Source organism: Prosopis cineraria, unplaced genomic scaffold (assembly GCF_029017545.1).
Source record: "Prosopis cineraria cultivar Desert tree isolate PC_DT_omini unplaced genomic scaffold, ASM2901754v1 PC1634, whole genome shotgun sequence".
In the NCBI taxonomy this organism is placed as follows: domain Eukaryota; kingdom Viridiplantae; phylum Streptophyta; class Magnoliopsida; order Fabales; family Fabaceae; genus Prosopis; species Prosopis cineraria.
The window spans coordinates 1-27,090 of NW_026556959.1; the positions used below are offsets into that span (position 1 = coordinate 1).

At 32.3% G+C, this 27,090-nt stretch overlaps 2 protein-coding genes across 2 annotated transcripts; one reads left to right on the forward strand and one right to left on the reverse strand.

Annotated features, from left to right (window-relative positions):
• Positions 1 to 1,169: 1,169 nt before the first annotated feature.
• LOC129300530 (protein TIC 20-IV, chloroplastic-like) lies at positions 1,170 to 2,160 on the reverse strand. The gene is given in 3 exon segments (XM_054939098.1): positions 1,170 to 1,610; positions 1,612 to 1,993; positions 2,147 to 2,160. Coding segments are annotated over 3 exon segments (672 nt in total). The 3' UTR covers positions 1,170 to 1,334.
• A 19,053-nt stretch (positions 2,161 to 21,213) lies between these two features.
• Positions 21,214 to 26,392, forward strand: LOC129300529 (external alternative NAD(P)H-ubiquinone oxidoreductase B1, mitochondrial-like). The gene is given in 11 exon segments (XM_054939097.1): positions 21,214 to 21,435; positions 22,330 to 22,600; positions 22,857 to 23,063; positions 23,282 to 23,532; positions 23,813 to 24,032; positions 24,246 to 24,350; positions 24,690 to 24,953; positions 25,049 to 25,139; positions 25,142 to 25,169; positions 25,683 to 25,802; positions 26,024 to 26,392. Coding segments are annotated over 11 exon segments (1,734 nt in total). The 5' UTR covers positions 21,214 to 21,346; the 3' UTR covers positions 26,112 to 26,392.
• The last annotated feature ends 698 nt before the right edge of the window (positions 26,393 to 27,090 follow it).

Here is a 27,090-nt window from a genome sequence, read left to right on the forward strand (position 1 = left end):
ACGAAGAGAAAAACAGATCATGCATCACCAAAACTTCCACGTGGAATCAGTAATCCAATATTACAAGGACTTTGTGTTGTTACTTTATATACTTGTAATATCAAAATCACTTAATTCTCCATATTTATAAGTTGTAACTTGACACTCACCGGTGAAACAAATTAGTTAAATCTACTTAAATTGATATATCCTACCTTGATTGATTGAGATTTTTTATTTTAGTTACACGCAACTTTTACAAACTAATCATGTGAGTGGCGATCAAAGAGAGGATAAAAACATATTTTTAACAAGGTCTTTCTAATTTAAGGTTCACGTTATAAACATCATTAGAACACCTAGACATTATTATAATATCATTGATAGCATTTGAATTTTATATATATTCATCTCGTTTAAAAATGTAAAATATTTTTAATCAAATCTCACTTCTTAATATAGTTGTTATATATTTTCACTAACTATATATTTTCATATTTATCCCTATTAAAACCCTACAATAAATATATTTATTATCAATAGATTTTTAAAAAATAATAATTATACTTTAAAAAATTACATTTAACTCTTCAAAAAATACTCTTACAATTTTTAACAGAGGAAGTACCTTAACAATCTCTTTTCTTATATTATATGGTATAAAAATTTGGCTTCAAGATTTATATATACATTATCTATATATATATATATTGAATTAAAAAACTTAAAACTGAAGGAGACTGATTTGTGAGTCTATATTGAAGACTACTCAAAGAGTCTCAAGGCATAGCCTTTAATCTCTATAACAATGTAAATCGTAAACAATTTTCACTCGTCCGGCGTGTCCCATCCAACTTTTCGCCGGGACATACTAGGACAAGTGACGCCGCTAAGGACCCAGTGAGGGATTGAACGAGAGCGCCGAAAAGTAATCATCATAAAACTTGTTTCTTAATCTCTACCGTCCGAATAGCGGAATAGTCGCCTTTTGTTTCCTTCCCAGATCCCAAATGTCAATTTAAATACGAGAATTCTAGGCGATGCGCCTAGCTCTTCACGCTCTAACATTTGATGATCACACGAAGACAAAGTCTGAACTATTTTCTAAGCTTAGCCATCCCTGTTTATTACGAATCAGAGAACCAATCATAACAAGAAAATAATTGGAGCATTGAACATAAGCTAACTTTAAACAACGCAAGTACAAAATTTTACTTTCGATTCAAGTTCACAGTCCTCTGGATCAGGAACTCAACTTTCTCCTTTTTCCTAATATTTTTATATGGAAACAATATAAGATGGAAACAATCCTTCCTTCGGCTGCCAAACCTCTGGTACAAGATGTCCTAGGCTTCCTAGAAAGGCCTCCCGAATCCTCCTAAATGAAACAGAGAATGAAGAAAAGCTGACTCACTAACAAGTGGGATATTAACAAACGTGCCTAGAAGGGCGCACCTTATGCACGCCATCATTGTTAGAACATAAGCCAATGCCACACCGGCCCAGTAGTACATCCCAAATGTTCCATTGAAGTGTACTAGCGGCATGAAATTGCTTGAATACCACAGCACTTGCAGAGCAATTTCCAACAAGATTCCCATCATTACGTGAAATCTGAAGAGAAGAGGCAAAGTCCTTATTTTTTACGACAACTACAACTGCCAAATAGCAGTATATCATTGGAAACCAGCTTGGCAATCGATTGACAGCTCCCGGGATGTAATAAACCAAATCTTGAAAGCATTTAAAGTTTTCAATGAAAGGCTGAATGTAAAATCCAGTATCAGACATCTTCAACGATATTAGATAGGGAATGCAGGACAATGTCCTCCACCACCATTCTGGCTTTTCAGCTGTTGAAGGGATTCGGAAGCCAGAAGAGTGATATATGTAAGCTTGACTGCAGGTCATAGATTTGCGGCTTCGAGATATTGAAGGAAGTGTAACTAATTGGCCAGCTTGATCTCCTCTAAACAGAGGAGATGAAACTGCAGTGATTTGAAGAACTGATTCCCTGAAATCAAAGGTTCGGAGATTAAAAGAATTAATAAGATTCTTTAACAATGTACTGAAAGGATAATAATCAATTCAATAATATGCTGTTTCATCTAATCAACCAAGTCAACTCTTGATTCCTACGGCAGAGAAGCTTAAGCTTAAGGTATACCTTGAACATTGCATGCAAAATTGCTGAGTGGATTCTAGCGACCCATCTATTTGGACTTAAATCTTTATTCCTGGTAGTAGAAAAACAATTACAAGAAGATTAAAAGTACACAAATACACATATGGCAAAGCAAGGGAGGAAGATTTGCACAAATTGAAAATGCTTGTGCACCAACACCCATCCACAAATACCAGAAAAAGAACCTGAATGAAAGTACCATCATAATGTCAAAGCTAACAAGTACATCATAATGATGACTACAAAAAGCTCCTCATTTCTGAAAACACATGTCGCAAAAATTTGTTCATTGGAAAAATCTTTTCGACACTGTACAGTTTTCCAATAACCACAAGAAAAAAAACTTTCTTCTGCTATTTCTGGAGCTTCCAGTGGATCAATGGCACTACCCTTTTTGTATAATTTACCATGATCTCCTTAAGGCCCATTCTACTAAGACCAACCATCATTTGTTGTTTACCACCAGTCACCAAGGTGCACGTTGATACTACTCCAAGAAAATCTTGTTCAATCAGCTAATTCTCCTGATCTTGAATTGAAATTGGATCAGCCAGGGATGGAGGTTGAAACACATCCACCCTGGTCCCTCGCAGTAGAAATTGCAAGTCAAGCAATGCATTTCACAACAAAAGGAAGACAATGAGAACAATTTTTTACCCTTTATTCTTAGGTAATAGAGAAACTTAATATATATATATATATATATATTTCAAGAACATACCCTTAGAATTATCCACTTGTTTTCAAACTATTCCCCAGTCATAAGAATTTTCAAATTTCTCTCAAAGTAGATCAATACCTTTTAAATTCCTTTGCTATAAATATCAACTAACACAGGAAACAGATTTGCCCTGCCGCATGTAGACTAAACAAGAACCAGCAATGTAACAAGACCAATGCATCTTTGATTCTTATTTGCATACTTAAAACAACCAACAGGAAGAGGTACCACCCCCTGGTAAATCTACTCTGTCAATTGATAAACATGATTTTGAAATGTAGTGCTAGAAAACCAATAATCAACCTTATAAAGCACTGCAAATAGTATTGAGCTCTGTCAAATAATGTTTCTTAAGTTTACAATTCAGATCCTCATGGACTACATGCCACTCCTTCTAGCCATACGCAGCACAAAAAGATGGCCCTCTTGCTTCTGAACTATAGGAGCAAGTTCCATGGATGATTTTGTCATTATAATATATGATGTATCAAATATTAATATTCAAAATTTTTGGTATACATAAGTATGGAGAAAAATATAAAATCATTTGCAAGCCAACGATACAACCCCTCACTATATATCAAACACTTCTAATAACTTGAGCATTTCATTTGCGCAATAAATAATAATTGAATTGCTCCCAATACCCAAATAGACTAGTATTTTTCAAGAATTTACTTATCTTCGAACTTGGCGGTGTTGGATTTCTTCAGCAAAATCTACAAGTCATTATGTGTTTGATGGGACAAGACTACACGCTCAATATATCAATGCCCAGTACATATTTTACGTGATTGTGTACAAATGAGTGCACTGAAGGCACATTATAATGACAGATGGGTCGCCGGATGGAAAAATAAATTCTTATTATGCATTGTCAGTTTGTACACACGCATGCATATAAAAAGAACTTGCGATTGTACAATTTTCTACAAAATCTAAAATCTTGAAACTGGTGTTCATATAAAGATTCAGATGACACTTGAAATACCTAATGACTGTAAATATAATTTGTTGGAAAGCAGATAGAAATGAGAATTTGGGAGGGCATTACAATCAACCAGTATTCCAGCAATTTAAACAAAAAACCAATTATCAGCTTTTGTCAAAAAAGAAAAAAAAGAACATGTTCTATTCCTAAGAGTGAAAAAACTATCATTTCTTTAATGCACTGCATCAAGCTAACAAACTAAAATATGAGGAACAATAAGGACAACTATTAAGCATATTTCTTGGAACTGAAAAATATCTTACATAACAGCATCTCTGCTCCCAGGCCGTCGCATAAATGTATATGTTAAAAACTAGAGCAGGAAAAAGAAAAAAGAAAAAAGAAGGCAAAACTCGAGGTTGCGTGTGTCCCGAGAAAAAGGCGGAGATCGTGAACGGAAAACGAGGAAGGAGAAATGGAGAGGCGGTAAACAAACCTGAAGGAATCGGAGGGAGGAGTGCAGAGAAATTGAGAAGGCGAAGCTGCGGTGAGTGCTGGAGCCATACCCGATGAGAGGATGGCTTTTGATCTAGTCGGATTCAAGCAAAGAAAACAGCGAGTCAAGGACACCTTATTTATAGTTATAAAATAATATAATTATATTTATCGTATTTTTACTTATAAATATCAGCATCGCCGAATATAGGAACACTCCGGACCTCGGACTCGGGTAGGATTTGCAGTCGCAGGTCGCCGGCGGTGATTGATTCCGTGACTAGTAAAAAAAAAAAAAAAAGTCTAATGTGAAAAAATTATCATCAATCTTAGGGTTAAGTTAAGCTAACTCTTAACTTTTCTTATTCCTAAAATAATTTTATTCCATACTCATAAATGAGATAATTTTATTCATAAATTATTTTTTTAAATAGTAAAAAAATAAAAGTATAAGAATTTTAAACATTAAAAAAATGCAAGAATATATAATAAAATATGAGTAAAGTATAAATATTTAAAATTATATTTTTTAAAATTTTAATATTAGTAATTAGTAATAATTAATAATGTTGCATAGTTAAAGCATTTAAAATATTATTATTATCAACATTCCTGTTTCTTAATTTCGTAACTAACAAATTTTTATATTTTCAAGGATACTTTTCTCATCTTTTAGTTTTTTAAATTTATTTATTTATTTATTATTAGCTATTGTTATTTATTTTTTATTTATTATTATTTTTAATCAATATGATTATTTTAATCAATACTGATCTGATTTTAATTTAACCCCTTATTGAATTACTGATCTTTGAACTATTAATTCCATCGGGTTAATAACTAGTTTAATTTTTAATACTTTAAATTATATTAATTACAGGACAACCGCTACACTCAATCTTTAATTTTACCCTCGGAGTGAAAATTATGTGTGAAATTCTTACAATTTCTTGCAAATTATATATTGCATAATATTATGCTCATCCTGCACACTGAAAGTGAAAAGTATGCGTGAAATTATTCTGTACACACAGCCTTGTGATATAATCTTGATTTGTCTTGCCCTATCAGCACTTGTTCTGGTAAAACTAAAAAATAAAAGTATCGTTGGGGTAGCTCCTCTTGCTCTTGCCTCTCAATTCCGTTATATATATATATTGCCGCCAAGCTTAAATAGCATTGAGAATAGAGAGACACATGAAAATCGGATTTCATTGGCAATTTCCTCTGCATGGGAAAAATTAATTACTCTTCTTCGAGCTGTTTACCAAATTGCCATTTTCACACCTTATTTTCTCTTGACCACAAATATAAATTATTCTTAATAATTTACGTTTATAAAAAAATGATTAAAATTTGGATTTTCTGAATAGCTTTAGAGTTTTCCAATGGTATATAAAATAAATATAATATTTGATTTACTCAAAATATTCTTAGTTAATTACTTGAATAAAGTATAATAGGGATATAAAACACACACCCATCTCCTACCCGACGTCTGTTTTTTTTTTTTTTTCAAGTGGAGCTTAAAGAAATCTAGATTGGATCGGCCAATTGAACCAAGAATCGATTACATGTCCAACCCAGAACTAAGCTAGAACTAGGGGGAAAAATAGATGACAAACTGGACAAAATCAACGGTATAGCCAGTTTGAACAATCAAATAAAAAAGAAGAATAATAAATAAGAGAAGATGATAAAAAGAACAAAAGACAACAGAGGCATGAAAAAAAATTCAAAAAAGGAAAAGAAATCTACAGAAAAGATTGAGGAGAAGATAAAAGGCTAGCTACTTTGAGTTTTTCTTCTTTTTTTTCTACAGTGCTTTTTTGTTCTGTAGCAAACCACCACTCTGCTCATGCTCATTGTGTCACAGAATCACCATATAGAACTAGATTTGTCATAAAACCACTAGATATGGACAGAATTTGTGGATGATATGAAACCAACAGCCTACAACGATGCAAAGACAACGTTTTTAAAAATTGATTAGACAATGAACTAAAAAGGTTAGCGCGAGTCAAAATTCTCGTGGTTTGATTGGCTAGATCAATGATCAAATTGATGAGATTATAATTAAATAAAAAAATAATATTTATATACAACCACAACACACTAAAAAAAAGTCAAAATGGTTCAATCGCTTTGGGTCTCGAGTTTTACTTCAAGTCTTCAAAAACCATTAGGTTAAAGCTAGCCAATCCAAGTTAACTGTCAAAATGAGCCAAATGGACGAACCAAACTATTTTTTTTTTTGAATGACGATTTAACTAGTCTAACCATCCTAATTTGTAACATCACAATTTTTATTTCTAGACTATAAGCAATATTATGGAAGAATTATTACATGATGAATAGAAGTTATCATGTAATTATTTGAGTAAAGAAAGTTTACCTAAAATGGGATTAATTTTTGAAGACTTCATTCTACACAATCTTTAGAAGGAAAAAAAAAAAAAAAACAAGGTTTGATAGGGTTAAATAATAGTCTATTAAGATATTTTCCAACTCAACATATTATAAATATTTTAATATTATGAAATTTTATTTGAAAAAAAATATACAAACTTAGTTTAGTTTTTAAGTCTAAGGAAAGATTAAAAAAAGTTGGACTGAAATTTATTAAAAAAATTAACAAAGGATAAGCAAGAAAGAAGAATAAAAGTTATTCATGTTAATCATTCAATGAATAGAGTTGTTGATTTCCTTGCTGGAAAAGCGGCTCAACAATAAGCAGGGTTTTATCAGTTTAGTTATACCTAGGATAAGTTCTCCTTTTAAACTGCACTAGCATAAGCAGCTAACTTGCCGCTCCTTTTGTTATTAAAAAAAAAGAAAAGACACAAGAAGAAAGAAGAAGAAATGGGCCACCATAACATTCAACCCAAAATTTCTTTACCCACATGTTGGATAATTTTTAAAACCCCAACCTACTTTAACATTTAATATACCATCTCCTCCCAACTTTTTCATTTTCGACGTGAGTGGAGAGCAATAGAGGCGAACAAGGTGCATTTGGAAGGAGGAAATTTCAAGGAGTAGATTCCATTATATGATAGTTTGAGGATGATTTGAAATGTTTTAGGATTAGGTAAATTTCCTAGATATTTCTCTACACATATTTTCTTTTTTATTTTTTAATTCTTGACAATAGGAAAATTGAGTTTTATATAATTTTGAAGTTGGGATAGTTCTAACCGATTAATTTGAGTTTAGATATGCTAATGTAGTTATATTAAGTGTATAATCATTTTAGGCTTGTCCAAATATTTGATTTTGAGAATTTGACATCAAAGTTTGTAATAAAGTGAGGGTTTTGAGGTGGTCAATGATTTTCTAATCATTTAAATCAGAATTCAATGCTTGGTTCATATTTATATAGATTATAACTAAGGCTTTATCATTTTATAAGTTTTATTTTGAATTTAATTATGATTTTAAGCATGCTAAAGGAATCCAAAACTTAAGAAATTGGGGACTAGGTGTAATAACCCAGATGTTTAAAATGATAATAAATTAATTAAACATATGTTAGTTATATTATTTTGAGACAATTAGGACAAGAAGGAATGTTGGTGTAGTGGAAACTATGCAAATAATATGCCTTTAGGTCCCAAGTTCAAACCTGACTCTGGCCTAAAGGAGATTTATTTAATTTTATTACTCCATGAAATTACCAATATGTCCCTCTTTGCATCAGATTTTTTTTCCTTCTCCTTTTAATTCTTTCTTTCGAACGTTTGAGAAGTAGAGAGAGAGAGAGAGCTAGATATCTGGATCCTTGCTTGTCTCCCGTTGGGTTTCTGCTTCCTCCTCTCGATCGTCGGTCACCATCGTCTGTGTAAGTCTCTGTCGCCAGTGCCTGCTGCTATTTTGTCCACTGCAACTGTGAGATTTCTCTTCCTATCTCACCATTCCTCCAGCGTTATCATCGTCCCAAGTATGCCCAGTTCTTCTTCTTCTTTTCTTGTTGTTTCGTGTGTATAATTGCTTAAGAAGCAAGCTAGAATTCTTTCTTCCCTTTTGCTTCTTTGGTCACCGCCGAGCTGCTCATCTCTTTTCTATGCTTAATTCTGGTTCTCGTTACCCCCTGTACAGACTTGATGTTTGCTTCCTCCTCCCTGTTTGGATGTTGTTAATTCATCTAGGTGATAAGCTTTGATCTCTTCTTTTCTTTGATAATTGTGCTGCGTGCAAATTAAGAAGTGAAGGAGTGAAGTTTGTAATTTGTTTTCTCTCAAATCTACCGCTGTCATTGCTGTGCTGTGAAAAAAAAATGGTTGAGAATTTAACTTAAAGTTTGATAAAGGTATGCTCATAGGTTATAAATTTTGAGTTAAATTAGACTTGTTGGATTGGTTAATATATAGAAGTATTTTGTTTAAATGAAATTGAAAGAGAATGCTTTGAATATAAATCTTGAATATCGGCACTTATAAGATGGTTGTTGAAAGGTTTATTAGAAAAGGTTGCAAAGAAGGTCTAATTTTGGAAGTAATATGCGAATATCTGAATTTTTGGAAATTTATTTCATAAATTGAAATTGACATTTAATGGGAATTGGAGTTGTGAAATATCATAATTGTGTTGATAACTATTAGGAAAATGATTTAAGAAAGTAAAGAGATTTAAATAATGATGAAGGACAAACTTTGATTTATTTAAGTTGATTGTGATTTTGCTATTAGAGTAAGAGAGTTTGTTCATCTGGTAGCAAATTTATTAAAATTCTATCATGTTTAATAGAGTCACTAGAAGAAGGAAAAACTTGATTGCAGCTATAAAAAGAAGGAGATTTTTGAAATTAGGTGGTATATCAGGTAAGTAAATAACGTTCCCTATACGTCAAAATGAGGATGATTTTTTTCTGAATAAATAAATAGAACTTTTCTCGAGGAAATTTTATGTTTATACATATATATTATGGAACCTTGAAATGTTTTTGAAGAATGTACCTGATTTTATAGGATTTAATTTATTAACTTATATTTTCATTTGGTTATTTGTTTTCCAAACACATTATTCGTGCATGGGTTGAACAATCTACTAATGGGAAGATCTAGTAGGCATTAATAATTTGTGAACAAATTGAGCTACAAATATATTTTCCTTCCATGTATGCCAGAAATATTTTTAGGACTGAATACAGAATGCTGGTTGCTAACGACAGTTTCGTTAGCCCTTGGCACGCCATGGCACACCCAGCTAGCAGGGTATATGGAGATGCTAGCCCCATGTGTCGGCCAATACATGTGAAATGGAGGATATAATTTCGTGGATATAATCCATGCCTGTTATTCGTGAGCTTTATGCTTGCACCTATTTTTCGTGGTTTCTAACCACGCCGAATGTTACTTACCCTTATGGACTGTGTGTCCACACCTGTTATTCATTCTGTCTAAGTCCTAACAGAAAATCAATTTTTCAAATTGTTTACTTTTAAGAACTGTATCGTTATGATTTGTTTTATATAAAAGATAAAATTTTAATTTATTGATCACGATTATCTTTCCTCCTTTTCTTTTATTACTTAATCATTATTATTATTTATTTATTTACTTGTTTATTATCTGGGAACGTTATTACCAAAAAAATTTTGGTATTCAAATAGAAGGAGTGGACCTGCTCTTCAGTAGACCTTCTGGGACATCTTGAGATGACGGATATTTTGTTGCTTCAATTACATAGTAGATGATTGTAAATATCTAAATATTCTGTCTTTTTGTTCTAGAATCGCCCCACGAATCATATAGGCAGGATCCTCAGTTAAATTATTTTGGGTTTGTATATATTGTATCGAAGTAGAACTTCGAATGTTGCTTGGATATGCTTTTGGAAGGTTGTAGAAATTTCGGGAAGCCCAACTTACAGCGAAGACTCTGCCAAAATTTCTACAATTAGTTCAAATATTTTACATTTACTAATAATTATTTAATATAAATGAGAATTGTACAACAAATTTCAATTAATTTGATAGATGTATTAAGGATTTAGGCTTATGGAATATGAGTTTTCTCATATTCCAACTAATCACATTTCAAAAGTTTGGGATGTGACACTAGGTATATGAATAATGGGTTTGGTTGTGGTCGTTGGAGTCTATAAATAAGTTAAGGGAACCGTTATATATCAAAACTTCCTAATAAAATGAGATTTGGGATTTTAAATGGAATAGGTAGGTATGAAAATTATGTTTATGGTAGAGAATTGATGATTTTGAGTTGCTTGAACTATAGACTAACTCTCTTGAACACTTGGAACAAGCATGAGCTTTATATTGCTAGGTATTTAATGGTATCTCTTTTGAGCGACTCAAAGATGTGGAGATAATCAAGAATTTAATTTTCATTATATACATGCTTTAAATGCTTTTGGTATTATGAAAATTATGAAATGCATGTTGTAACACACCAATTTTTTTTTTAAATAATTTAACTCAACCATAGTTGGGTTACAGCCACCCAACATATTTTTATATCAATAATTTCGATATAAAATATTTTATAATTGGCTTCAACTCACACACTATAACATTTCAGATAAATTTTTACCTCCCACATGCCATTAGGCTAAATCACATTTGTCCATCCTTATACTCCCAACAAGTAAACTAAATCACATTTGTCCATCCTTATACTCCCAACAAGTAAAATAAGCAATTTAGTCAATTTTCAACACAAGCCAGTTATTTGGTCTTATAATCATGCCATTTTAACCAATCCAAAGTAAACCAAATATTAAAATTACAGTCATCCAAATTGTACCAAAAATAGAAATAGTTTGAAAGGCATGATTACATTTATATATTCATATAATTGACAATAAACAAAAAGCCCTAATATTGGCAATATAACACATTATAAATCATAAATTAAATACCCAAAAGAGACAGTGGATCTATACCACTAAGCCTATGGGACTCCTCCACGTGTCACTCGTGGCTCTTCTCCTGAAAATTGTTAACCACATAATGAGACTCAAAAGTCCCAGTAACCAAAGCCAATTTATGATAGTGTATACAAACAGTTAAGTGTGTGCTTACTAAGTGAGAATTAAAAATAATATAATTCCAACAAATATAAGAAATATTACAATACACACAAACAACCATCCTTATATCCCTCCATTAACCTCGACCCGTAGCCCTCACTCGGTGCTAAATTACCCGGCCAAAGGTAGATTAGCCCGAGCCCTTACAAGCCACCTATTGAGCTCCAATAGGGGCGTACCACGTGGCACATAAATACAACAACAATAGCAAGTCTCCCAACACCTCCCATAATAATCAAATAAATTCACAATAATATTGCACAATTATATAATATTACAAAATTTATAATTTTCTCAATAATCACCCAATTAACATGAAGTAACACTAATCACAAATTAAAAGCATGGTTACCTTGTGGCTTTTTCAATAAATTATTCCTTAAAATTTCTCTCTCACCACAATCTTCACCAGTAATACAATCTACAAATAACATATTATTTATAAATATTAGTTTCAATTTTTGAAACTAATAAAATAATTCTAATAATAGAATTAAAAATATAACATAATTCCTAATCTCAATCTTAATACAAATCTATAGTTAATACTATTAAGTAAAATTTTTAACTCCTCTTTTAATTATCAATAAACATTAATAATCTAAAAATCAAATTTTAAACTAATTTCTATTATCAAAATTTTCTTTTTATTTTATAAATTCGTACCTAAAATACCCAAAAATTAAAAATTAAGTCTCTAGCTTAGAATCATAATCCTATAACCATAATAATTCATTTCTCATCCCAAATAATCATCTAAACCTCAATAAATCAACATATATTTTCAGATCTAGTTTAGAATTTGATCCATAAGCCACAGATTCAAAGATCATCAATAAATTTATACTCTAGAACATTTATTATACTACTGACAACCTCAAAAATCATATTTATTCAACATAAATTCATCCCTCTTCCAGATCTTAAATTTTCTACCACTACAAACTCAGAAACTAAAGAACAAGGATGACTAAGAAAAAATTTTAGAACACTTACTTAGTCTTAAAAAGCTTAAAATCACATCCTAAATATCCTATTAAAAACTCTTACCTTAAAAACTCAGATCTCCCGCACCGGTGAAACTAGACGCTCTTTCAGTCTCAGCTCACGCACACGAAGAATAAAGAAACGAAAGGAAACGGGTGAGTTTTTATAAAAATTCAGTGGGTCCCACACATTTTTTATTCTTTTCTCTCTCTTCTTTCTTCTTCTTTTCTTTTTTTTTATTATTTTATTTTACTATTGTTACTATTGAGGCGGCGGCCGAAAGCATTCACGTTTTCTTCCTTCTTCTTCCTTTTTTTTAGAATTATATCCTAAGTTAGATTTAATAATCATCTCTTACTAATTTTCTTACCTCTAAATATTATTTTTTTTATTTCTATTAATCCAAATTAACTATTAAAATTTAAATTAGGATGTTACACATGTTACATGTGAAAACACAATTTTAATGTTTTAGAAAATGTGTCAAATAAGTATAAGTTAATTCATTGAAAAATGTGGGTGAATAAAATAAGCTATGCTTTATTGCAATTTATGAGAATGTTTTGATAACTTTCGAAATCTAAATTATAAAGTAGGCATATGTGGATAAAAATGAGCATGTTGATTAGAAATTGTAATTACTTTATATGTGAAATTGCTTTATGATACACGATTGAAATTGTGAAACATACTAGCATGATTGAAAAATAAAATAGATAAGAATTCATCCTAGTTGGAAGGTTATTATATTGTTAGCCTATGTGGCATGGACAATACTTGGGTAGTTCTTAATGTTGAATGGTTGTGGCATATGTGAAAGTTTTCTCTGGTTTCTTCTCAATCGATGATACTCACTTTAAAAGCGGGTATATGTTATCGACAATATTTATGACATCCTGCAGGAATTCAATTAGCAAGAGAGTCTAGAGTTTAAGTTTAGGGAGTAATGGCCTTTGGCTGGGTTACCCCTCAAAAATTAGAGAGCATGGGTTAGTTCAGTCAAACAGATTAGTCCTATTATAAATTGTAATCCTTGGACTCAAGTCAAAACAAATAGGAGATAAAATGATCATACATGCTTAAATATGATAGTATGTTTATAATTGTATTTCCTCTTTACACACCTTTGAATGGTTATACTTGTATATGTTAGAAGTTATAATTTTTTTTATTTTTGAAATATTTATCTAACCCCATGGTTTAACATTTTACAGGTGAAGGTTTGATTAGTGATGAGGAAAAGGAACTAGAGGCAAACAACTAGTTTGCATATTTATAATTGTTATGCCTTATAGTGTTATGTGTAAGTGACTTTTATCTTATGCATTTTATATACTACCAACTAGGAGATATATTAAGCATTGTGGTTATAATTTGAGTTGTGAATGAGTATCATCATTTGCCTAGCTTTTTTAGTAAACTAAGCTTATACAGGCTTAGATTAAGGCTAGTGATAATTGTTAGGAATTCATGATTGTGATGTTATTGGATATTGTATGTCAAGTTCTTTTGTTGAATCAAGCTTAGGAAGCTTGTGTTTTTGTAGAGATATTAACATAGTTAATTAATTCTGAAATGTTGTTATAATTGGTTTAGTTATGAATTTGATTATTATATTAGACTCTCAAGATTATCATGCTTGATTAATTGACTTGGGAGGTCAAGTTATGATGTTGACTAAGTCATGAAAGATGACTATCTTGTCCTTATGATGTTGGACAATTCTATTTTAAGATTATCCATGGCCTTCGTTTGCTAGATTACTTATTGTGTTTTGAGCTCAAATGGTTTTTGAAAATTGATTTTAAATTGGGATTCCATTTTAAAAAACATAGTTGTTTTTGTCTCTTTATAGCCACAATCAAGCCTTTTCCACCACAATAATGGTTAACTTGAGATATTACCTTAATTATTATAATGATATAGTTTAATTAGTATACTAATTGTAGTGATAATCATAAGATTGATTTGGGTCTGAAAACAGTGCTCAGAGGTAGAGCATAAGAAAGAAGGAAAGAGAAAAATGAAATAGGATTGGCTTTTTCCCCCTTGACCTAATTAGCTTTTTGGTACTCTATAAAGTCCCATGCTATACCCACGAACTTTACTTACAAGCACTACAACACAATACAACATAAACAATTAATTGATTTTGAAGATGTGGGATCCTGGCTTAAAATTAAAAATTAATACAATTATTTTTTTCAAAAAGGCATCATACACTGCAACATATGGTATAGAGCCACGAGTCTTAGTTCTGTGCCATGTACCGCGACGCACATTTTAGATTTTACTATCACATTAACAATCTGACATGAACTCTTGCTGTCGCCATTTTCACATACAGTGTTCGATCGGAGTGATTCAAATATCCATACGAAACTCATAAAATAAGTTAACTAATGAAAAAACTCTGGACACGATCTGACAGTTTGATCTTAATTTAAATACTTGGGTATAGAAAGTTATTTTTTTTTAAAAAAGCACCTTAAATGTTCAAATTAAACAACTTACCTCATTATATCATTTTGGGCCTTGAACTAAATCCAAAATAACCACATGCACCTGATTAACACATAATTATGTATCACACATCACATACCCAATTTGATCTCTCAACGCCACTTCCTACAAATATGATCTTGCATAAGGAAAATGTAATAAACACACAAACATGTGGTTAACATTCACACATATATATATCATCATAGAATCACAAATATACACTAGTGAAACTAGTTAAACACTTCACACTCATAAATTTTACTCATTAGTGAACACCTTTAACTTTATACAGGTACCTACACTTTAGGCATCACAAACTAGGAAAATATCACTTTTACATATTATGAGATAAGATTTCACAAATTAGCACATTTACACGCTTGCTTATATGGTATCTAAGCTGCCTAAATAGTCATATTTACATATGCTTACACAAATGGCGAAGATGCATATAAAAGATGATATAAGCAAGTCATTAAACATTACATGTATATGTATGTGTAGCATCTTGAATTTTAATTCTTAGTTAATTAGCAAAATAATCAGGTTTCATTTGTTAAATGGAGTTAGAGGATGGTTAAAGAAGATTAAGATAATGTGGTGTGTGATTATAAAGAGCTAGCAGATATTTTAGGTTATGATCTCAACCTTAGGATTGAGTCTGGAGTGAAATTAGGCCACCAAGACATCAAAAAGTGAAAAAACAAAAGGAAATGGCTCTATGCCATATGTCATGGAGTATGTACAGTAAGCTATGGTATGTGGCACAGGCATTGTGGTACACAATACATTTGTTGTAGAACTAAGACATGAAATTGATGAAAAAAATAGAGGGAAAAGAAAGGAGAAAACAAGAAAAGGAGGAGACTTAGAGTTCTACTAGGGCTTCAATTTCATGAAAATTAGAGGCATTTTAAAGCTATCAAACTCTAAGATTAAGTTTTCTAACCTATTCTTCTTCCTTTCCAACCTATTTTCTTAAGTTTTTTTTATTAGAATTTGATAATGGGAGACCATTTTCAATTCATATAGGTTATGAGTTCGAACCCATTAACTCAAATAAAGTTAATGAAAGTTGCTTAAGACATTTAAACCTAAGGATAATAGATTTACATGCTTTGGTGGTTATGGGTGCATTAATAGCTAAAGATGCCATTTATTATGGTAGATAGACTTGGTTGAAAAGCTATTAATGACAATGTCAGAGCTTCATGAAGCTAATAGGAGCCAAAGAAAGTTAATATGCCTAATATGTAAGCTTAAATGAAAGAAATAAGGAATTTGGATAATTTAAAAGTGAAAAATGAGGTTAAAAGCGTATATTTGTCAATGTTAATTGAGTTTGGATTTGATTAATTATAGATTAATCGTTTGGGAACTATATTTGGCTTGAAAAGCAAGTTTGAAAATATATATTGAGGGAAAAACTTTTAATCTCTTAAAGGTTTGAGATAACTAAGAAAACCTTATATTGGGTAGTTGTTTGTTAATTGTGTTATAATGTAAAAATGTATTTAATTGCATGTATAATCGTGATTGTGAATGTGGAAGCATGCTATAAGTCATATGGTAGTGTATTAATCTTGACTTGACCCAATGTAATGGAGTTGAATTCAAAATGATTTCTAAACTATGAGTATGTATTGAAATGAGAAGTATAAAATATGTGATGTGATGATTGTGTGCTAGTAAGGAATCGATAATTAAGTTAGTATTGTTATGCTCACATATGATAATTAACTAAATGGTTTGAAAATAATGAGTTTGATATTGTGAATCATGAACGTATAACAATTGTGAGTGAGCTTGAGATATTACATGATCATTTAGTGGGAATTCGTCTAAGGAGAGGAGTAGATAAAATTTATATGGTACTTATAGCTACCTTTTGTGTACAAAGGCTAAGCCTTGTCCTATTATTTGTTGAGAGACTGTCCCATAGTTTGTCGAGGAATTAAAACCTAACTATTTTCATATATTTGTCGAGTAAATTAACTTAAGGTCTACGACATCTTAAAGATTTCAAAGTAAGGGAAGCCGTTGTTTGAGAGTGAGTGCTATGACCTTTGGCTAAGTCATACCTTATAATTAGTAAGCTTGGATAGTTTAGTCACACAAAAGGAACTTTGATTAATATTATAGCTCATAGTTTCAGTCGTAAGAAATAAGAAGGAATCAATCATGCATATATATGTATCTAATGTGTCATGTTGTTATGCTCACTCTCATACCATTCATACCTTTTAAGGTTCACTTAACCTACTAACCACAATCATACATACTTGAGTCATTAGAATGATTAAAATAGCCTTCTCTCATACTTAACAAGCATTATTGCCCTTTTAAACCCCTTAATTTAGGTTAATTTGAGCCTGTATCTCTAAGGCTAAACCATTAAATCCTAAACCGGTCATAAAATTTTAGTTTTACACCCAAAAGTCCTTCTTTAATCTTTAACTTAAAAGTTAACCCATTTAAAACTTTTCAATTCAATTTCTCTATAGTTTAAATTAAAAAAAATTAGGGTAGAATGGGAGTTTAGGGTAGTACAAAACTTACTCAACAAGTCACTAATCAGAGCTAACTCCCAGTTTCCTAAAAACCGAAGCCCTAGTAGAGCTAGTCCTTCTCTCCCTCCCTTACACGTTTTTTCTTCTCCCTTTCTCTAATTTCATGAGTTGAGCCACACCTAACTTACCTAAATTCTATGTCATACGCTGCGGTGCGTGACATAGTAAGACACTTCTTACTTAGCTTGCATGCTTTACTTCTGACTATAATCCTTCCACCTAATCCTATTCATATATTAGCCCAACAACATACGAAATCAGTTCATTGCTCAAAACCACATTCAATCCATTAATTATTAATTTACCCTTTATTAGCAATTACTTTCTTGATTTAAAAGTTTAGGATGTTACATACTCCCTCTATTTCAATTGTTTCACACATCTAATGCTTACAAATCCTACAGCAATAAAACACCAATAGCATTAAATCTTATGCAACCTATAATTCACAAAATTATTCACAATAGCCATAATAAAGAACATAGCCTTCAAGCTATTCACATTTCTTCTCACCTCTCAATCTCTTGCCTCATCTTTCTCTTCCTTTTCATGCTTTTTCTCTTGCTTCGCCATTTTATTCTCATTCTCTTCCTTCAAATGTTGACTCTCTTGCTCCGTCTTTGCACTCTTTTCACCAATATGTCATTTCTCATACTTCATCTGAATTATCTTCACATATTCTTTCACTAAAATTCTTGTAAGAAGAAGATCCCTACAAAAATTCAGAATCACAATAGTACATGTAACTATTTCAAATCCAATCCAAAACCAAACAGAAATAGTAATTTCAAACCCCTTCCAAAAGAAATTTTTTGATGACCAAAGCTAAAACTATTCTCTGTAGATTGCCCACAAATATTTTGAAATAGCAGAGCAAAGCTTATCATGTTTGAACAGCTACATTGTTTCTCTCTTTGCATACCTCCATTCAACATTTTCATTGGTTTGTGGTATGTATTCCATCTACCTAATTGACCATGTTTAGTTTCATCTTATCATCAATCTATGTCAATAGAATTGATAATCAATTGACATATTGGATCAATATGTCATTCATTTCTAGCCATGTACAAAAGATCCATCCAATAACATCCATCAGGCATTAACAATTTATCATTAATAATTAGTACTTTAGTAGAACAAAATAGCAACTTAAACACATTATATAACCCAAACAAAACCATTGAAGCATATTAGATTGCATGCAAATGATTTTGGATCATCCATATTGAACACAAATGAAGAGAACTTGAACCAAATCAATCAGACAACATTCAAAGGATTCAAGGGAAGTATTTACGATTCAAATGAAGGATTTGAACACTCATGTTGAGTTCAAAGAAAGTATTTGAACACAGTGTTAAATGATTTAAATGGACTTCACAGCAAGAGGGGTTAATGAGTTTAATGTGTAAAAGTAGGAGGGCTAATTTTAACATCTAAAACTATAAGGACTTGATTGAGAATCGAGATAGATTACAAGGGCTTGAAGATATATTTTCTCTCTCTTTTTTTAATAAGAACACTTTATCTATCATACCTCCCTTTCTTTGTTTTCTTTTATGTATTGAGTAAATATTCTTTGTTCATGGCCATCAAGGCCAATATTGTATTACTTAAGAAAAATGACATAATCCACAAAAATCTCAACGTTGTGGCCAGTGATGTAGAAACTGGATAATAATTTTACAGGTAACAAATGTATAAGCAAGAATTTCAATTTGATTTATCATTTTTTTTTGCTCAAAAAAATTTGATTTATCATTTTGATATGTGATATATATTCGTATGTGCGTGTATGATTTAATCCTGAATTGATTTGCATACAGTATATATAACGAATTTATAGAACAGAAGCTTGTCGGACACTTGCCCTTTAATATTAATCCGTTTTCAAGCCTTTTAGTTTACAAGAATATATAACTATGTCCATTATCCTTCTTTAATTGTTTGTTAATTTTAATTTTATATTTTTCTTATTAATTCCCAATAAGCTATTCTTTTAAATTTCAATAGCATTTAGCTTCCGGTCATATGTCTTTTCGCTTTAATCGTTTTTCTTATTATAGATGAAAGCATCGGTGACAGAGGTGGTCCGTGAACTCTTGGGTCCAGACCACATGAGTGAAGTGATAGCCATCATTTCTACCATAAAAATTCTTGCAGCCGACAAAGATATGAAGCATATGAAAGTGTGTAGAAGACAAAGAGATGTTGGATATATAAAGATCGGGGTTATATTCACTGTTCACCTATAAATGTGACTAATTAATTATTTTTTAACACTCTCACATTATCTTAATCAAGTCAACTAAAAAATAGTGAAAATAACTTATGGTTAAAGGTTGTAGGTTGTACTTTTGTACAATGACCTTACTCACGTGGTTCATTTATCATATTTATAATAGACCATAAAAGGATAATATATTTTTGGTTTGATAACTAATTAATACAAATTTACAGTATATTTAAATATTTCAACACTAAATATTAAAAACTTACTAATTGTATAAATATATGATTATTTTTTGAAGTTTTCTAAGAGTATGATTGCAGGATTGAAAGATATTTGTAGATTTAATTTACTCAAAATATATGTGAACATGAATATCTCTACAAGAATTTCCCTATAAAAAATACCTCCACTAATTTCATTTCAACTCGTGACACTAATGCAAATCCCACCAAGGTTTCATTACCCTGTTCCTTTTCATGTGCATAGGAGAGCCCCGACTCCATGAGGGCGGAACACCACATAAACTTTCTTTCACTTTTCCCCCCTGTGAATGGAAACTTCCTTTCATCTCAAAAGTTTCTAATTTGAAAGGCATCAAATGTACAAAATACTAAATAAAATAACTTATTGACTTAATTAATTATACAAACATATATAATGATATGGCTAATGAACTTGCGATCGCAGGTTCGCAAGTACACATACTTAAAATGTGCCACGTTAGCACTGAGATGGACGTAACGATGGTATTCATTGTTCATTGAACTTCACGAAAGATCCTTCGCTGGCAGAATTATAAAAGGGATTTATCTTCATCCAAGTCCACCGTCAACTCTAATTTGATTTTGCCTACCAAGATTTTGTTAGAAAGTCATAAAACTTCATAGAAAGTCATGTTTTTTTGGGTCAAAAGATATAAAATCAAGTTTAACATTTCATCTGCGCATATATATATATATATATAATATTGAACATTATCAATGAGGGACGAGACCTTCGACGTCTATTTATTTTGTCTTAAAATAAAACATGGATTCTTAATTTTTTTGTCATTTCCGGTGCAGATGGTCCTGTTGACTTGATCAAAAGTTAAAACTACCCAGGAAGTGAGGATTCTGTCGCTTGCTCAAACTTCGCAATTTCCGTACAAATTAAAAAAAGCTGGGAAGACGAACGCGAAGCTTTCCGTAAGCTACAATTTAAATGATTTATAAATAAAACATACTAAATGATTAAAAAAAGCTTTTTATATATAAATGTCAAATACCACCGTGGCCAGGCCGCCAGGGTAAGGCTGTGAAATTCCTCAAGTGCATGGCGCGATTTATAATTGATTCAATAAAATTATATCAATTTAATTAAATAAAATTATCTATATTATTATTTGTAATAACTAATTTTATAATAAAATATTTTTTTTATTTTTTATTATTCTTTATATTTAATATTATTTAAATATTATTTAGAACTTGACATAAAGGTGCCACGTATTATGATTACGTAATTTTTGATTAATTTCGTCGTTCTAGCGCCCTAAGTGTAAACAAGATAGAGAAAGAGAAGGTGAAGAGGACAAGAGGTAGCTACTGAATTTCAGAGGAAGGCCTGACCTGGCCTGACCTTGGCTGGAAGCTCCTCCTTCAGCTCTCGAGCTCTCACCTTTGGAAACCTATTCCTCTGGTTTCAAATGACGATAGCTTCCATCTTCAGCAAAGCTGCCAGGGCTTTCCATGGCTGTCCTTCCTCTTCTAAGCTGCTCCTCTTCTGCGCTCTCAGGTATTTTATTTCTCCATAAATCTTTTTCCCCCATTCGTCTAGGATTCTTCCCTTCTCCCTTTTTCCTGCTTTTATTTTCATTGTTTCTTCCAGTGCTCACTGTTGACAACATTCATGAAGGATCTGAAGGAGAGGGAATTGTCATGCTAAATCTTTTTGGGTCTAATTTGATAATTTGTTTAGAGTGTAAATCTTATGGTCTTCTGCGAACAAGTTGAAATGGGAAATTACGCCCGGTTCATAGTATGAATGGCGTAGAGAAATTTTGAGATCTTGATTCTTATAGGCCATGTTAATGGGAACAAAACCGGAAAAGAATGTTTTGTTTACTGTGGCTGAGTCTGATTTTGACCTTAAACTCTTTATGATGTTTTTTTTTTGGGCATGTAGCGAAAAAGTCATTTTGGATAATGTGGTATATCTTTACAAATCCTTGAAGGTCAAGAGGATTTATCTCAACACTATAAACCACCATTTCACTTGCTACTGATCAAACATACTGTGTATTCTTGATATAGGATTAATCCCAACAGTCCGCTCTCATGTATTTCCATTGTCTCAATGTTCCTTTTGACTTTTGAGTAATTGATCCCGTCCTGTCATAAAGCATCTGATCTTCTCTGGGAAACTTATATCTGAGGCCTTGTATCATTCCTTTAAGGAGATTATGATACGGGTCTCTAACAAAAGCTTAAACAAGAGGGGACTGGTGTGAATATTTCAATTAGTTATTCAATGTCCTTTCAGATAAAACGGTTGTGGTCTATTTGTGGATATATCCACCAATGTCTTCATCTTTCTTGCTATCTTTCTTGCTCACAGCTTATTATCTAGGGTGACTACAGGTGATCAAGTTTCTGTTTGATTGAGTCTTCCTGCCTGTAAAAACTGCAGTGGTGGCAGTGTGGTGGCATACTCAGAATTACAATCCGATTCTGGGTCCCCCAGTATTGAAACTAATGAACCTAGGAAAAAGAGAGTGGTGGTTCTAGGAACTGGATGGGCTGGTACCAGTTTCCTTAAGGACCTGGATGCTTCGATATATGATGCTCAGGTTGTTTCACCTCGCAACTACTTTGCATTTACTCCCTTATTACCCAGTGTCACCTGTGGGACAGTTGAAGCAAGGAGCATTGTGGAGCCAGTTCGAAACATCATAAAAAAGGTAGAGGAAACAGAACTAGAGCACCAAGAATGATTTTGGTTGGATGCTGTTTTATTTGACTATATTTGTCACGTATGTATGTGTAATTTTGTTGAAATCTAGCCGCCAGATTTCTTGTCTGGTAAAGTAATGGCTTTGTTGTGTTCTGATATTGTTGTTACTTTGTTACTACTCTCTGGTCACTTTTTAAGCTCTATTCTAGTATATTTCTTTAGATAATCAAGATGGAAGTTCTTTTGTTTCTTCCTCCATGCAGAGAAAAGGAGAAATTAAATTCTGGGAGGCAGAGTGTGTCAAGATTGATGCTGCAAACAAAAAAGTTTTTTGTCGATCCAATATTGATGCCAACTTGGTGGGAAGTGGCGAATTTTCTCTGGAATATGACTTTTTAGTTGTAGCAACAGGAGCACAAGCGAATACTTTTAACACTCCAGGCGTCAGGGAGAACTGTCATTTTTTAAAGGTAAATTTCATTCAGTTTCATATGCACCTTTACCATATAGGTGGGTAGTCGTTTAATGGTTCAGAACTACTATGCTTATGAACAATTCTTGGTCTATCTTCTGATTCTTAAAATCTTTGAACAATATTTTGAGAAGGATTTTTTCCAGAAGACTTTTGACAGTAAATTGGTATCTCAGTTGACTGCTAATTAAAATATGCACAATATCATCACCACAGGAGGTGGAGGATGCTCAGAGGATCAGAACGTCTGTGATAGATTGCTTTGAGAAGGCCATGCTCCCTAGTTTAACTGATGAAGAGCGACAAAAAAATCTTCATTTTGTAATTGTTGGTGGCGGTCCAACTGGTGTGGAATTTGCTGCTGAGCTTCATGATTATGTTAATGAAGATCTTTTCAAATTATATCCAACAGCTAAAGATATGGTGAAAATAACAATGGTCCAATCAGGAGATCACATCTTGAACATGTAAGGAAGGCTTTAATTGTCTACGATTTCTTATAATCATAGGCTTGTTGCCATTTGTCTGAAACACAATTTAGGGCTCCCATTAATTGTGCATTTTACTGACTTTGCAGGCATCATTACACAGTAGAAATTGCCTTTATGAGAACTTGTCTTGAGTCTGTATTGCTGTGTTCATGAACTAAAATAATCATGGGGAAAGTCTGACTAACTAAAAATTCTATTCAAAACATTGGCAATGAAAGGACACAACTCCAATATACCTTCTTTTTCTTTATTGTAGGTTTGATGAAAGAATCAGTGCATTTGCTGAGCAGAAATTCAGAAGAGATGGTATAGAAGTTCAAACAGGATGCCGAGTTATCAATGTTACTGATAAGGAAATTAAAATGAAGATAAAATCAACAGGAGAGGTTTGCTCAATACCTCATGGTTTGGTAGTCTGGTCCACTGGCATTGGGACTCTTCCAGTTGTGAGGGATTTCATGGAACAAATTAATCAGGTGTTAATTTTTTTTTTTTGGTCAATGCCAGCTATTACACAAGTCCAAGCATTTCTGATACACAGTCCTCCCTCTCTATCTCATGGTTGAAACAGTCTCTTCTGTGTTCATCAATAATTTTCCATTCAAACCAAATACTAAATGGATTTCCGACAATTTTTCTCTTTTATTAACATCTGTTATATTATCTATTGTGGATTGCTTTATGTGCAGGCAAATAGAAAGGTCCTGCAAACTGATGAATGGTTACGAGTGATAGGATGTGAAGCTGCATACGCTATTGGGGACTGTGCTTCAATACATCAACGTAAAATCATGGTATTTCTTAACCCTTGAACATGTTTAATTCAACTTCAGGACTGTGAATTTATAACATAGTAAACTTAAATCTACTTCCTTAACCAAATTATTATAAATTGGGACAACTTGATTTGGGATCAGGCAAACTATTAATCTCACTCTGCATTTATGCCTGTGGTTTGGTTTTTTTCCGTAGGATTTCAACAAAACTCTTCCTTTTGTGTATTCCTGTAATAATCATTGGTTGAAACAAGACAAAACACTGCAATTTTCTTCTTGAGAGGGAATGGAGTAAAATAAGATAACTTATTTTAGTAGTACACAAAAATAATTGATCTTTGCTACCTCTGTTTTCAGGATGATATCTCAAGCATATTCAAAGCTGCAGACAAGGACAACTCTGGTACCTTAACCATTAAAGAATTCAAGGATGTGATGGATGACATCATCTTGAGATATCCTCAAGTGGAACTATACCTGAAGAGCAAGCATATGCTTGATGTGGCTGATCTTTGGAAAGATTCTCAGGGGAAAGACACAGAAGAAATAGACATAGAAGGGTTTAAGTCAGCCCTTTGTCATGTGGATTCACAGATGAAGAGTCTGCCAGCAACGGCACAGGTATGTTTATCTACAACTAAATAATTGCATCTGCAGACTCCTTTTGCCTTCAACTATACGAATTGAGAACTAAGGCTTTTATATTTGGTATTTAGGTTGCTGCCCAACAAGGTGCATATCTAGCTAGCTGCTTTAACCGCATGGAGCAATGCACTGAGAATCCTGAAGGTCCAATGAGATTTAGAGATTCGGACGCCATAGGTTTCGTCCCTTCAGGTGATCCATATAACATGACACTCTAATCTCTTGTTCTGGTTTTCCTTTTGTTCCTAGGAGTGAAAAAGGGATGACAGCCTGTTGATCTGATTAGCATACCCTGCTACTCCAGTAAATATATTCTAATATCTTTATTGTTAGCCTTATTAATATTAGCATCCAGGTGATGAGCTTTACAAGCTAGCCAATTGGCACATTCATTTGATTCTCTGTAGTTGTGCTCAAACGAAACCAACCAGTTATTCTCAGCATACATATCTGTAAAAGAAGGAGGAGGATATCCGAGATGCATGTAGCAAACACATTTCTGGGTATTTTTAATGATAGTGCTGTAATCTTATACGTGCTTAACAAACATAGACTTGAAATATGACCAATGGTAGGGCATGTGCTTGGCACATAACCACGCGGGGGGCACATGAAGTACTGGATAGCAAACGTGAAAAATCTTGTTTTCGTGTGCTTTCCTTGAATTGTCGTTACCTAATCAGTGATTTTGCTTGTGATGCAAAGGTACAAGCATTTTGGTCAATTTGCTCCTCTTGGTGGAGAGCAGGCGGCGGCAGAACTTCCTGGAGACTGGGTCTCGGTGGGTCATAGCACTCAGTGGCTTTGGTACTCTGTATATGCCAGGTAATTTATCCGCCCAAGTACTCGAAATTCTTTAATACGGAGGGTTTACAAAAAAGTGGTAGACGGATCAATTGTCAATATGTAGAAGCAGGTTCCGTTTTTCAGTGTATCCTATGTATTTACTTGTAAATTGAGTCCATTCATAAAGTTCTCTTCAAAGAGCCCTTCCCTAGTACTAACTCATGTGCTTCACCGCTTGTTTGATGTGCTGTTACATTCAGTAAGCAAGTGAGCTGGCGCACAAGGGTGCTGGTGATAGCTGATTGGACGAGAAGATTCATCTTTGGAAGAGATTCAAGTCGTATCTGAGTCAACAACTAAACAAGCTCAGTGACATTTTAAGGTGCTCTGTGTCTGTGTTTGAGAGTACCTTTGACATTTTAAGCTACAATTTTTTTCTTGGCCCTCCTATTATTTTCCGTACAGTTCGTGATTGTAATTCAATGCGTGGCTGGCCCTGAGCCCCTGTTGCTGTTTGTTACGTTGCTCTGTTTTTTCTTACTTTGATTAATACTCCCTTTGATCCTTATCACGAGGGATTTTTAACAGCTTCTTTCGTTGCATGATATAAGAGGTAAAAGGTTGTGTAATATTTTCTAAAATTGATATTTTTATTCCTAATTCTATTTTTGAGTTTCATTGTAAAATGTGAAAAGAGATGTAACGACCTTTTAATTAATAGGAGTAAAATTGGAATCTTCAATTTTTTTTAATAAATTTAAGAATATAACATTTTTTAAAATATCTAACAATATTGGAAACACCTTATAATAATGTCCACAAGGAGTAACAATCATATTGAGTATAATAACCTTCATGTGCTGTTTAAAAAAATGTTTAATTGATTTGACATTTTCATTACTTTAAATTTTCATCGACTATTTCTATCGGGCTTGAATTAAGGGTGTCTAATTTGTATTTATTTTGATTGACACATTATCATCATGATCATATCAAAATGGATTTTTTTAAAAATTGAAGACAATCAAGATAAAATTTTGCAGAATGGAACAAGAAAGGAATTTGAGACGGGGTGAGACACAAGATTATCATCGGGACGTTCATTCTATTCTGAATATTATATATATTATTTTTTTATTTTAAAAATATACATTAAATATATTAAATATATTAATATAATTTATACTTATATTAATTATATCAATTATAATTTCAATATTTGCAATTCTTATATAAAATTAAAGTTTTTTATATTGATAATTTTAATAACAAAGTAAATAGGGTCATATCTTTATTTATAATATATTGATTATATTAATACAATTTA